At 49.3% G+C, this 14220-nt stretch overlaps 1 protein-coding gene across 1 annotated transcript in view; it reads left to right on the forward strand.

The window, feature by feature from the left end:
- The window catches only part of LOC125640672 (SRSF protein kinase 3-like), a 75562-nt gene that overhangs the window by 27499 nt on the left and 33843 nt on the right, over nucleotides 1-14220 (forward strand). The window contains exons 4-6 of the mRNA XM_048859523.2: nucleotides 12908-13048; nucleotides 13216-13324; nucleotides 14121-14208. Of these exons, the coding sequence (XP_048715480.1) occupies nucleotides 13003-13048; nucleotides 13216-13324; nucleotides 14121-14208 (243 nt within the window). The 5' untranslated portion in view covers nucleotides 12908-13002. The remainder of the gene's footprint in view (nucleotides 1-12907; nucleotides 13049-13215; nucleotides 13325-14120; nucleotides 14209-14220) is intronic.

The raw sequence follows: 14220 nt of genomic DNA on the forward strand, positions 1-14220 counted from the left end.
GCAGGACTTCACGGAGGGTTCCAATAAGAAATGGTGCACCTAAGTTATCGTTCTTATTGGAACAAGGAGGTTAGCCTGGCCTCTGATTGATACATGGCTAGATTTACCTCGCTGCACCTTCTCTGTGAGTGACTGCAGTGTGACCTAGAGGAATGAGTCCCCTAGACAGTGGAGGAGGCAAATGAGTACAAAACAAATCTGGTCTATTTCTTGTTTTGACCCACTCCATCTATCTTTTACATCTTTGGCTGGCAGCAGACGGTGCAGAAGGACTGCATGCCATCCACATCTCATGGCTGCTCGGCAGAAGATGGTACAGTACGACTGCTAGCCATCCTCATCTCTTGCCTGCCTGGCAGAAGATGGTACAATACGACTATTAGCAATCCTCATCTCTTGCCTGCCTGGCAGAAGATGGTACAGTATGACTGCTAGCAGTCCGTATCGCCTGCCCGCTCACCATAAGACGGTTCAATAGGACTGGCTGCAGGACTAAAGAGAATGACCTGGTCAAGTCACTCCAAATTTAGTCCCTGCGCCCATGTCTGCCCAGGCGCTCCCAGCCGACGTGGCCAGGAGCACCTCGGACATGACGATGACGGCTACCAGTCGTACTGTACCGTCTGCTGCCACAAGGCAAGGGGTTGCTGCTACTGTGTAGCAATGCCGTACCGCGTCTGCCAGCACCCAGGAGACATAGGGTGACGGTTACCTGAGCGGGCTCCATGCTTGCCGTGGTATGGCGTCTGCACAGGTAACTCAGGAAAAAAGGCGCGAAACGATTGTCTGCCCTTGCTTTCACGGAGGGAGGGAGGGAACGGGGGCCTGACGATATGTACCCAGAACCACCCGCGACAATATTTTAGCCCCATCAGGCATTGGGATCTCAACCCAGAATTCCAATGGGCAGCGGAGACTGCGGGAACTGTGGGATAGCTACCCACAGTGCAACGCTCCGGAAGTCGACTCTAGCCTCGGTACTGTGGAAGCGCTCCGCCGAGTTAATGCACTTAATGCACTTAGAGCATTTTCTGTGGGGACACACACACTCGAATATATAAAACCGATTTCTAAAAAAACGACTTCTATAAATTCGACCTTATTCCGTAGTGTAGACATACCCTAAGGTGCCACAAGTACTCCTTTTCTCTTTGCACATACACAAAGTATTCTAGTAATACAATATTTAATACAATGAAATATGTGTGGTCTCTGTATACACCTATGAGTACATTCACAGTTAAAAGCAATTACTTAACAGTCACATTAATATTTATCATTAGACATTTAACTGTTAACGCTTAACTAACTTAACATACTAACATTTAACATCCAGTAAGCACTGGCCAGGCAGTTATCAGATGGATAGTAGGGGAAGATCTCACTCAAACCACAGGCAGTTGGCTTTATTTACAGTGAAACCCATACACTCTTGGACAGTAAATAGAAAGAAGATTAGGCTTACACAGACACCACAATTCCCTCTGATCGTCTAAGACAGTGGTTCTCAATTTTTTTTTCCCACGGACCACTTGAAAATTGCTAAGGGTCTCAGGGGACCACTTAATGATCTTCCCAAGTGTTGTTTGTACCATTCGTTAACTATTGTAAACCACTTTGGATAAAAGCGCTATAAAAAACAAACTTAATAATGTGCTTTTACTTGTAGAACAAAAAAAGTTTAACACTCATATTTTAATATCAGTCGTCCTACCTTTCTAGTGCGATGGATGTGCCCTCTCTCCCCTGCCATAGCAGCCCCCGAGCTGGGGCTGGAAAGGAGGGGTGTCTCCCTCTCTCCTCTGCCCCAGCAGCACCCGAGCTGGGGCTGGGAAGGTCTCTCACTGGCAGCCGCAGCCCTGGAGCAGAGGAAAGTTGCCTCTTTCTCTGGCTGCCGCAGCCCTGCACATCCCAAATTCCCCCCACTCCCTCTTCTAATCCCACTGCCCCCTCCCACCTACATTCTATTCCCCCAAGGCCACCACTTCACCTTACGTGTGCATCTTCTCCAGGGTCCAGGCACTTAATTAGTGGAGCCCGGCCTGCACGGCTCCACTAATTAGGTGGTTGGCCCTTCATTTTCTCGTGTGCAGCCGGCCAGGCATGCACCTTAGAGGGAACTATCCACAGACCACCTGAATGGAGCTTGGACCACAGTTTGAGAACCTATGGTCTAAGAGGTCCTTCTGTTCTGTCAAATTTCAGAGTAGCAGCCGTGTTAGTTTGTATCCGCAAAAAGAACAGGAGTACTTGTGATACTTCAGAGACTAACATTTATTAGAGAATAAGCTTTTGTGGATGCACAGAATGGATGCATAGAATCCATTGGATGCATAGAATGGAACATATAGTAAGAAGATATAGATAGATAGATATAGATATATATATACACACACACACATACAGAGAATGAGGAAGTTGCCATACAAACTGTAAGCGGCTAATTAATTAAGATGAGCTATTATCAGCAAGAGAAAAAAAACTTTTGTAGTGATAATCAAGATGGCCCATTTAGACAGTGGACAAGAAGGTGTGAGGATACTTCACTTAGGGAGATAGATTCAATATGTGTAATGACCCAGCCACTCCCAGTCTCTATTCAAACCCAAGTTAATGGTATTTAGTTTGCATATTAATTCAAGCTCAACAGTTCATAGAATCATAGAATATCAGGGTTGGAAGGGACCTCAGGAGGTCATCTAGTCCAACCCCCTGCTCAAAGCAGGACCGATCCCCAATTAAATCATCCCAGCCAGGGGTTTGTCAAGCCTGACCTTAAAAAAAAAGTTTCTCGTTGGAGTCTATTTTTGAAGCTTTTCTATTGCAACATTGCCACCTTTAAATCTTTTACTGAGTCGCCAGAGGGGTTGAAGTGTTCTCCTACCGGTTTTTGAATGTTATGATTCCTGATGTCAGATTTGTGTCCATTTATTCTTTTGCATAGGGACTGTCGGTTTGGCCAATGTACATGGCAGAGGGGCATGGCTGACTTAGAACAACGCTTCCTTAGCTCTCATCCCCTAATGCCCCTACTCTACTTGCGCTGCATTGATGACATCTTCATCATCTGGACCCATGGAAAAGAAGCCCTTGAGGAATTCCACCATGATTTCAACAATTTCCATCCTGCCATCAACCTCAACCTGGACTCCAACGAGAAACGGCTGAGCTTGAATTAATATGCAAACTAGATACCGTTAACTTGGGTTTGAATAGAGACTGGGAGTGGCTGCGTCATTACACATATTGAATCTATTTCCCTAAGTTAGGTTTCAGAGTAACAGCTGTGTTAGAATCATAGAATATCAGGGTTGGAAGGGACCTTAGAAGGTCATCTAGTCCAACCCCCTGCTCAAAGCAGGACCAATCCCCACTTAAATTATCCCAGACAGGGCTTTGTCAAGCCTTACCTTAAAAACTTCTAAGGAAGGAGATTCTACCACCTCCCTAGGTAACGCATTCCAGTGTTTCACCACCCTCTTAGTGAAAAAGTTTTTCCTAATATCCAACCTAAACCTCCCCCACTGCAACTTGAGACCATTACTCCTCGTTCTGTCATCTGCTACCATTGAGAACAGTCTAGAGCCATCCTCTTTGGAACCCCCTTTCAGGTAGTTGAAAGCAGCTATCAAATCCCCCCTCATTCTTCTCTTCTGCAGGATAAACAATCCCAGCTCCCTCAGCCTCTCCTCATAACTCATGTGTTCCAGACCCCTAATCATTTTTGTTGCCCTTCGCTGGACTCTCTCCAATTTATCCACATCCTTCTTGAAGTGTGGGGCCCAAAACTGGACACAGTACTCCAGATGAGGCCTCACCAATGTCGAATAGAGGGGAACGATCACGTCCCTCGATCTGCTCGCTATGCCCCTACTTATACATCCCAAACTGCCATTGGCCTTCCTGGCAACAAGGGCACACTGCTGACTCATATCCAGCTTCTCGTCCACTGTCACCCCTAGGTCCTTTTCCGCAGAACTGCTGCCTAGCCATTTGGTCCCTAGTCTGTAGCAGTGCATTGGGTTCTTCCGTCCTAAGTGCAGGACCCTGCACTTATCCTTATTGAACCTCATCAGATTTCTTTTGGCCCAATCCTCCAATTTGTCTAGGTCCCTCTGTATCCTATCCCTGCCCTCCAGCATATCTACCACTCCTCCTAGTTTAGTATCATCCGCAAATTTGCTGAGAGTGCAATCCACACCATCCTCCAGATCATTTATGAAGATATTGAACAAAACCGGCCCCAGGACCGACCCCTGGGGCACTCCACTTGACACCGGCTGCCAACTAGATATGGAGCCATTGATCACTACCCGTTGAGCCTGACAATCTAGCCAATTTTCTACCCACCTTATTGTGCATTCATCCAGCCCATACTTCTTTAACTTTCTGACAAGAATACTGTGGGAGACCGTGTCAAAAGCATTGCTAAAGTCAAGAAACAATACATCCACTGCTTTCCCTTCATCCACAGAACCAGTAATCTCATCATAGAAGGCGATTAGATTAGTCAGGCATGACCTTCCCTTGGTGAATCCATGCTGACTGTTCCTGATCACTTTCCTCTCATGTAAGTGCTTCAGGATTGATTCTTTGAGGACCTGCTCCATGATTTTTCCGGGGGCTGAGGTGAGGCTGACTGGCCTGTAGTTCCCAGGATCCTCCTTCTTCCCTTTTTTAAAGATTGGCACTATATTAGCCTTTTTCCAGTCATCCGGGACTTCCCCCGTTTGCCACGAGTTTTCAGAGATAATGGCCAATGGCTCTGCAATCACAGCTGCAATTCCTTTAGCACTCTCGGATGCAACTCGTCCGGCCCATGGACTTGTGCACGTCCAGCTTTTCTAAATAGTCCCTAACCACTTCTTTCTCCACAGAGGGCTGGCCATCTACTCCCCATGCTGTGTTGCCCAGCGCAGCAGTCTGGGAGCTGACCTTGTTCGTGAAGACAGAGGCAAAAAAAGCATTGAGTACATTAGCTTTTTCCACATCCTCTGTCACTATGTTGCCTCCCTCATTCAGTAAGGGGCCCATACTTTTCTTGGCTTTCTTCTTGTTGCCAACATACCTGAAGAAACCCTTCTTGTTACTCTTGACATCTCTTGCTAGCTGCAGCTCCAGGTGCGATTTGGCCCTCCTGATTTCATTCCTACATGCCCGAGCAATATTTTTATACTCTTCCCTGGTCATATGTCCAACCTTCCACTTCTTGTAAGCTTCTTTTTTATGTTTAAGATCCGCTAGGATTTCACCATTAAGCCAAGCTGTGTTAGTCTGTATTCGCAAAAAGAAAAGGAGTACTTGTGGCACCTTAGAGACTAACCAATTTATTTGAGCATAAGCTTTCGTGAGCTACAGCTTATGCTCAAATAAATTGGTTAGTCTCTAAGGTGCCACAAGTACTCCTTTTCTTTTTCACTAAGTTAAGTATCCTCACACCTTCTTGTCAACTGTCTAAATGGGCCATCTTGAGTATCACTACAAAAGTTTTTTTCTCCTGCTGATAATAGCTCATCTTAATTAATTAGCCTCTTACAGTTTGTATGGCAACTTCCTCGTTCTCTGAATGTATATATATTTATCTTCTTACTATATGTTCCATTCTGTGCATCCGATGAAGTGAGCTGTAGCCCACAAAAGCTTATGCTCTAATAAATTTGTTAGTCTCTAAGGTGCCACAAGTCCTCCTGTTCTTTTTGTTCTGTCAGGGAGTCCGTTGGTTTTGAGAATAATGGTTATCTGCTGCTCTGGTACAGATGGCTGCTTTGGGGGGAGGTGCTTGCTGCAGTGGCAACTGCCATTGAGGTAAAGGCAGCTGCAGAGGCAAATGCTGCCGTCTGGTGGCAGATACGGAAGGCCTGCTGGCTGCTGAGGCTGTTTGGTAGCTGCTGCTGGAGAAGCCTGCTGGCTGAGTTGCTTACGGTCGTTGTTGCCAGGGCAACCTCAGGGTTCTCTTGCTGCTGCTTCTTTTGCTGCTTGAAGCTGCGTGCAGGTGGCTGCTGCTGCTTTGCAGGTATTTTGCAGCTTCTGCCCTTTAAGCTCCGAATCCATAACAATTATTACAAGCTCAGCCTATTGGCTGCTGCCCTTATCTAGTGTGTGCGCTCTCATGGTTCAAGCCTTCAGCCAATCAGCTTTCTAGCTCCTCCCCTAGTCCCTCCCTTGTGATGTTAGCTTTAAGTCCCTCCTCGTCCCATGTACCTGTATATCATCCTCTGATGATATTGTCTTTAAGCTCCTCCCCGAGGCCATCTTGGATTCTAGGGCTTTTTGCTGAGTCATTCCCTACCGGAGGTGGAATTCCCTAGTATGTCAGAGGAAATGTAATTTCCTGCTACCTCACACTGTATCTCTCAGAGATGGAATCTTCCACTACCCTCACCCTATATCTGCCATTTTGGTCAGCCATGTTGGATTTTCTAAATTTAAATGATCATTCATTTTTACGTAATTAAAGCCTTTATCTTAAAACTAATTACTCTTTTATGCAGCCCAAAGGGTCCTGATACGGTTACCAATCTAATTATTTCAATTGGAGGAAGTGAATTTTATGGCAATTTTAAACCCCTTCTAAGGTTTTTCTGCAAAGTGCTGCAAGGTATTTCAGAACATCTAAAAATGCAATCTCTTGGTACACTGGGGGAAAAGTACTGCAAAACTTGAAAGGGAGGTGTGGTAGAGAAACGATGCAGAGCCACTGCTGGAATTCTGCATAACCAGCTTTTTGTGCATGCACATAAGTGCTCATGGGAGTGTGATTCTGGGATATGAACGGTAGTGATTGCACAGGCAATTCCATTCACGTTTCCTGGGCTGCATATGCCGGAGAGTGCTGACCCTGCACAGATAAAGGAGAGGCAAGACAAAACTCAGGGAGGGGCCTACTAGAAAGGCCATCAACCTAATAGGCCCTGTCTGCTGCTCATCGTGCGCACTAGGACTGCTGTTGAGCTGTGTGCGTTATGACCCCTGGGGTTGAGCTGATCAGTGTTCAGGAAAGATTTTGTATTTCCATCTCAGCTAAGCTGTAAACTTAGTTCTATAAATACGGTGACCAGACGTCCCATTTTTAAAGGGACAGCCCTTATTTAAGCCCTCCTGCAGGTGTCCTGACTTTTTCTTAAAAATGGGCAAATTGTCCCATATTTTCTGTTTTTCCCCCCCACCCACCCACCCACCCACCCATTGGTACTGGTGGGTCCTGCTGCCAGCCAGATCCCTGCTTGCCAGCCGCCCGCCCACAGCCAAGGGGAAGGGGAGTCAAGTGGCTGCTGATTGGGGTGGGTGTGCAAAGCTGGTGGCTGGGCAAAGGTGCAGTGCACAGGGCTGGTTACTCCCCCTGCTGGTCAGTCAGTGCAGCCCCCGCTGTGTGCCGGTTCTCAGCCAGCAGGGCCCTGCCCCCCGCCCGTCCCATTTCCAGCCGGTGCTGGCCACACGCTGCAAGCTGCGGTGGCTGGTGAGTGTGGGGAGGCGTCAAGCGGTGGCCAGTTACATATCGCCTCTGCTGCCCACCCATTGGCCCTTTATGTGTTCCCCCTCTTCCTGTCCTCTCCCTGTTTTGCTCCTTCACCCCCGCAGCCCCACTGCTCCTCCATATCCCCCTGGTGGGGCTCGTCCAGCTCCCAGCACTGTGCAGAAAACCAGCCCCTTGTTGGAGTGCTCAGCTCACCAGCAGCGTGGCCGGCAGCCTCCTTCCTTCCCCCACTGCCTCTGGCTGGGCTAGCGCCCCAGGAAAGCCCAAGAGCCTGTGGCCCAGGGCGCTGGCCAGGAGGCGCAGAGCCCTGCATGTGCCTCTCCCCCCCTCAGCTAAGCTCTGGAGTGGTGGGGCGGGAGGTGCGATTTCCAGCCTGTTCACACCCTGAATCTTCAGGCTCTGCAGCAGGCCCCAGGGCAGGGGCTTAGCACCCTCTTCACCTGCCCCTCCCTGTCCCGGGTCCAGGTCCAGGCCCAGGGAGCGCGGGGCTGCTCTGTCCCCTAGACACCCTCCCCTGCTGAGCCGCCTCTCTGGCTGGGTTCGCTGAAACTCCTGCAGTCAGGTTCCCTGGGCCCTGGTGCATGATGCATCCTTAGGGCTTAACCCGTTCCTGCCTGTGTTGTAGCCAGGGGACAGGAGGTGGCTGGGCTATGTCGGTGGCCAGCAGCAGCCTGGAGGTGTTAGCTGCCTTTCGACACTGTGCAGGCAGGAAGGGACAAGCTGCTTCCAGCCATACGGGCGGGGGTCGGCGAGAAGAGATCAGCTCTGCAAAGACATGGGCCAGGTCATTCCTTCCTTCCCTCCCCCTATCCCCCTGCCGCCCCTGAAGCTGGAAGCAGCTCTCATCCCTTCCCTCTTGCACAGTGCCAAAAGGCTGCTGCAGGCCACATTCTGGTGTGCACTCTAGCAGAAATCTGGAGAGCGGGGGCATGAGATCCTGCATGCCCCCTCCCCACTTGTGTTTCCTCGGGAAGACATGGCACGAGGTAGCAGGAGAGGCGTGTCCGTCCCAGGGGCCCAGACAGGCATAGAGGGTGGAGTGTTCCCAGCAGGAAGGAGAGGGTCAGTCGGTCACCCCCCCCACCCCCTCCATGAGAGAGAGGGGTGTGTGTGTGTGTGACATCTCCCTATGTGTATAAGTGGGGGAGGGTAGCGGTGTGTGTGTCACCCTTCCCCATGTGAACCCTAAAGCCTTAAAGATAAGATGATAAATAAAAAGAATCCAACTACACAGTATTTCTTTTTAACAGGGGCTCAGTCAACTTGATGTTAATTTGAACGTTTGCACTGCATAGTTCTGATTGAGTGCCATTGAACTCGCTTGAATACGAGTAATTTTACCAGGTGTCCCGTATTCAGCATTGGAAAATATGGTCACCCTATCTATAAATAGCCTCCAGGGAACTTTCAAAGGATTTACTTTGTGGCTGGATAGACCTGATGCTAGGAGAGAGTTAGAAGCAGGAAACTTAAAACAGGTGCAAAGTTATGAGTACAGTAAAATGACCCTATCCCAAGCTGTCCAAGGTCTATTCTGAAGCCAGTGCTGTTTCCAGGGGCCTTGCTGTGATCTGATCCCATGTCCCTTTCCTCACCACATACCTCCAGTGGTGCAGAGGAACTTGCTCCGCTCAAGGACACCCCTCCCATCCAAACCAGACTAAAAAGGAAAGCAGAAGCTCTCAGTATCACACTTCCAGGAGCTCCTGTACACCCCAGGTCTCAAGTAGAGCCATGAGCTCTGCCTCCATGAGCTACTACATGGTGAGTCTGTCAAGAACCAATGGTATTTAGATCTGCAAGGGCTGCTTTTGCTGCATGTGCCAAGGGTTGCAGGGATGCTTACTTGGAAAGCCCTGCCCAAATTGTGTCCTGGCATATGTCTCTTTCACACATGAGAGAAGAATCTACTGTTCTCTGTGGGTTCAACTGCTTTATTCTCTACAACCATCTTCCAAAACTGAGTATGCCAGGTATCCTCATGTACCTCACAGGGGTGCCTGGAGATGACGCAAACCCAAGAGGAGGGATGCTTGCCCCTAGAGCCACTCTGGGACACTGGAAGATGGAGCTTGTTGGATTGTACAGGACAGCATCTCCAGCAATGTAGCACTGCTGCTCCTTTTGTAGATTATTTTTTTAAACTAGAAAGGACCAATGTAATCATCTAATCCAGGGATGGGCAAACTTTTTGTCCCAAGGGCCACATCTGGGTTTGGAAATTGTACGGTGGGCAATGAATGCTCACAAAATTGGGGTTGGGGTGCAGGAGGGTGTGAAGACAGTGACTGGCAGTGCAGGCTCCAGGGTGGGGCCAGAAATGAGGAATTCAGGGTGCAGGAGGGGGCTCTGGGCTGGGGCAGGGGGTTGGGGTACAGGGGGGGTGAGGGCTGCGGCTGGAAGTGCAGGCTCTGGGGTGGGCTTGGGGATAAGTTTGGGGTGTAAGAGGATGCTCTAGTCTGGGATGGAGGGATTTGAAGGGCGGGAGGGGGATCAGGGCTGGGGCAGGGGATTGGGGCCCTAGAGGGAAGCAGGGTTGCAGTCTCTGGGCGGCACTTACCTTAAGCAGCTCCTGGAAGCAGCAGCATGCCCCCCTCCAGCTCCTACACAGAGATGTGGCCAGGGGGCTCTTCGCGCTGCCCCGTCTGCAGGTGCCACCCCTGCAGCTCCCATTGGCCGCAGTTCCCGGCCAATGGGAGCTGTGGGGGTGGCGCTTGAGGCAGAGGCAGCGTGCGAAGACCCCTGGCTGCCCCTATGTGTAGGAGCCAGAGGGCGGACATGCTGCTGCTTCTGGAAATTGCGCAGAGCTGCAGCACGCGCGGCGTGCCCCCTGACCCTGCTCCCCAGCTGGAGTGCGGGAGCAGGGCAAGCCCCAGACCTTGCTCCCCACTGGGAGCTCGAGGGCCGGATAAAATTGGCTGGTGGGTCGGATGTGGCCCACGGGCTGTAGTTTTCCCACCCCTGATCCAATCTGACCTTTTGCATAATACAATATAGAAAACCTCATGCAGTGATTTCTGCATTGATCCCATAATATCTGTTGAGTTAGAACATCTCTTTGTAAAAAGATATGTAGTCTAGATTTAAACCCTTTGAGTTCTGGAAAAGCCACCACATCCCTAGATGATGTGTTCCAATGGATAATTACTCTCACTATTAAAAATGTGCATCTTTATTTCTGGTCTGAATTTGACTAGTTTCAAAGCTTCCAACCACTGGATCTTGTTATCCCCTTTTCTGCTAGATTAGAGATTACTATCAGCAACATCAACCCCAGGGGAGCCAACCTGAGCCTGAGAAGGAGCCAGAATTTACCAATGTACATTGCCAAGAGCCACAGTAATACATCAGCAGCCCCCGCTCCCAGCGCCTCCTGCCCACAGGCAGCCCCGTCGATCAGCGCCTCCCCCTCCTTCCCCACACCTCCCAATCAGCTGTTTCGTGGCATGCAGGAGGCTGGGGGGGCAGGGGTGTGGAAGGAAGGGGGAGGAGCGAGAGCATGGCAGGCTCAGGGGAGAGTGGGAAGGGGTGGAGTGGGGGCAGGGCCTGTGGCAGAGCCAGGGGTTGAGCAGTGAGCACCCCCTGGCACACTGGAGAGTTGGTGCCTGTAGCTCCAGCCCCAGAGTCGGTGCCTGTACAAGGAGCCGCATATTAACTTCTGAAGAAGTTAATGCCGCATATTAACTTCCGCATATTAACTTCTCATGTGGCTCCGGAGCCACAGGTTGGCCACCCCTGACCTACCCTGTGTAGGACTTGTTACTAGAGCATTGCGTACCTCTTAACCTTTTTTTTTAGTGATGTAAATAGTGAGATGTGAGAAGCTTCATCTATAAGGCACGGTTTCCAGATGTCAACTCATTCTTGTAGCTGTTCTTTAATGCCCTATCAGAGTGTTAGGAGATAGATGGCAGGGCACTGTGCTGCTCTGCTGGCATGGCAGTAGATTGAACAGGCCCAGTTCTCTACTCACCCCAGTGCAAACTGGGGATTAGTCCAGTGATTTCAGTGTTACATTGGTATGAATCTGGTCATGGAAAGTTGTTATTTACAAGAGAGTGACAAGTGGAGGATGGGGACTTCTGGAACGTTGCATCTAAAAAGAGACAGAGGCTTGAGGTAATGCATTATGCTTCAATAACAGAACTAAGAAGGGAAGTGGGTTAGAGGCAGTCACAGTCCCTTTTCATGGTGCATTCTAACCTGTTCTTCCTTGCTTCAGCCTCAAGCAGGGGAAAATAGAGCAATGGAGACTTTTGCAGTCCCAGACTCCCTTTACATAAGTGTAGCCACAGGCCAGGGAATCTGCTCATACCCCACACTCATGCAGCATCAACCAGAAATGCAGCTACAGCTTGTAAGGTTTGGTCCTTAAGGGCAGCTTTGTTGCTAACAAAGGAAGAGCAGGATGTGGTAAATGCTCTTAGCTGAAGAACCAAAAATGACAGAAGAAGCCACAATTCCATTCCAGAGTTGCTGGGGAAATGCTCTTATTGCTTTGTCTACACTTGGAAATACCAGAATAGCTATTCTTGAATAACTATTCTAAAATAGTTATTCCAGATAAATTCTCATATGGACAGTCCTACTAGTCTAGTACATTTCAAGTGTAGACTAGCCCTTAGGTTTCACCAACTAACTCCTCAGAATTTAAGGGCAGTATTTCTAACATACTAATAATCTAATCAGACTAACTAATATCACATTTGTTAGGATTCAAGTTAGTGAAAATTGCCAGATGGCCACTACACAGACAAATCCTTAGCATGAATCGCTATGTTGGGTGTTATTTTTAAAATGGTTGACTCCTAGTGTGCCAAAACCAGTGGTCTCGCAGAGTTTTGAAGCATTATTTCAAGATAATCTGTGTTATAGCCAATTAGCTTTTGTCCTGGGCTGGGCTGCAGAGTACTGGCGTTTCCAGTGCATATTTAATACTAAAATAGAATGTGAGAATCTGCAGCTCAGTTAGACTGTGCGCACATTAGAGACCTGCCCTCTCCCTCTGCTGAGCTGGATCTGTGTGCTCTCTGCAGGAGGCCAGGCCAGCACTGTAGCCTGTCAGAGGGAATGCCTGGCCCTTTCCTTCAGTCCCCACTAATCCTCTGGAAATCCGAGCAAGGCAGCAAGAAACCTGAGACTCCTGCCTCTCTCTGTTCTAGCTGCACCCAGCAAGGAGCTCTGCTCAGCCTGAGTCATCTCAATGTCCCTATTTTGAAATCTTAAAATAATATCTAATCCCTCAGGAAATGCCAGAAATTTTCATAATCCAGGTCCAATTCTGAGGAAACATAGGGGAAGGAAGAAGGGACGTAGAGGGGAGAGGGATCAAAGATGAGATCCGAAAGGAAGAATAGGTAAGCTGCAAAGGGGAAGGCACGGGTGCTTGGCTGAAATACCAACAGGTATGCACATACATAACTCTATTTACAGGAGTAAAATGCTGAAGATCGTGCTGTGTCTGCTCCAAGTGTCAGATTCCTGTTCCCCACACCAGCTCATCCTGAGGACTGCAGCAAGCCTCTGGCATGGAGGAGTGGGGATGCCAGGAGGACCCTGCAGAGTACTGTGCAGGTGAGTCCCAACGAGTGTTACCAGTTTGGTATCCAAACCTCCTTGCAATTCAGCCTGGGAGATTTGTAGACTCTGGGCTGAATTGTTGAGGTCAGTCCCTCTTTCTGTTTGGTAGTGTTTTGAAGACCTGTCCCACTAATGGAGCTATTGGTGATCCATGTCTGTAGGAGGCTACTACCCTGTGCAGAAGGGAGACACATTCAGTGGAAGATACCAGGTGGTGCACAAGCTGGGCTTTGGCTACTTCTCTACAGTCTGGTTGTGCCAGGACATGGTGTGAGTAGCACAATAGAGACTATTCCAAAAGGAGGGGAACTCTGTAGAATGGGGCTGTAAAGGGAAGTTTAGAGTCCATCCAGGGGGGAAAGGGGAGGAATTGACCCTCTCTATCTGAGCAGAGGAAGGAACAGCCCAGAGGAATAGCCTGCCCTGAAGGCAGGGATGTGGGGGGTGGTGGGAGGGGATCAGCAGAGCTAGCTCAGCTGTGAGGCATTATTTCCCAAGCAGCCAATTACAAGAGGGCCCCGTTGAAGTGAGTGGGGGGTGACTCTGACAGCAAGAATCAGAGGGGAAGGATCTCTAGGAAGGGAGCTGGTGCTTGGACACTAGGCAAACAGTCTAGGTTAGACAGAAGGGAGATGACATTGGTGGGTGGAATGCTTTATAGTCTGCGGTGCTGAGCTGTGCCTGCAGGAAACCCTACTGGATTTGTATTTGGCTCTGAAGGGGACAGGTCTTTCTTTATATTTACTTTTCTGATTTATAATGTGCTCTATCTCAGCCTGGCCAGACCTCTTCTGCTCCCAGAGGGCGATGAAGCTCTAACATTAAAATAATAGTTGCCAGAGGGAGATGAATACAGGTCTCCACCCTGCTGTATGTAGAAGGTATGAGGGTGGGGGTGTTAGAGGCAGAAGAGAGGTGTAGGGAAGCCTCTCTCAGTACAGAGCACAGGCATTGGGGGGTCACTACAGGGAAAGGAAAGACATGGAGACTCCTCCAGGCTGTATGGTGGGAAGCTGGGCGGACAGAACTTTTGTGCACTGGTCTGCAGGTGTGATTCCTTTCACAGAGAGAAGCGGCATGTAGCTGTGAAGGTGGCCAAGGGTGGGGAGAGCTTTGCTGAGGCTGCCCAGGATGAAATCTCTCTCCTCCAGTGTGTATGTACCTTT

This window comes from Caretta caretta, chromosome 7, assembly GCF_965140235.1.
Source record: "Caretta caretta isolate rCarCar2 chromosome 7, rCarCar1.hap1, whole genome shotgun sequence".
In the NCBI taxonomy this organism is placed as follows: Eukaryota; Metazoa; Chordata; order Testudines; family Cheloniidae; genus Caretta; species Caretta caretta.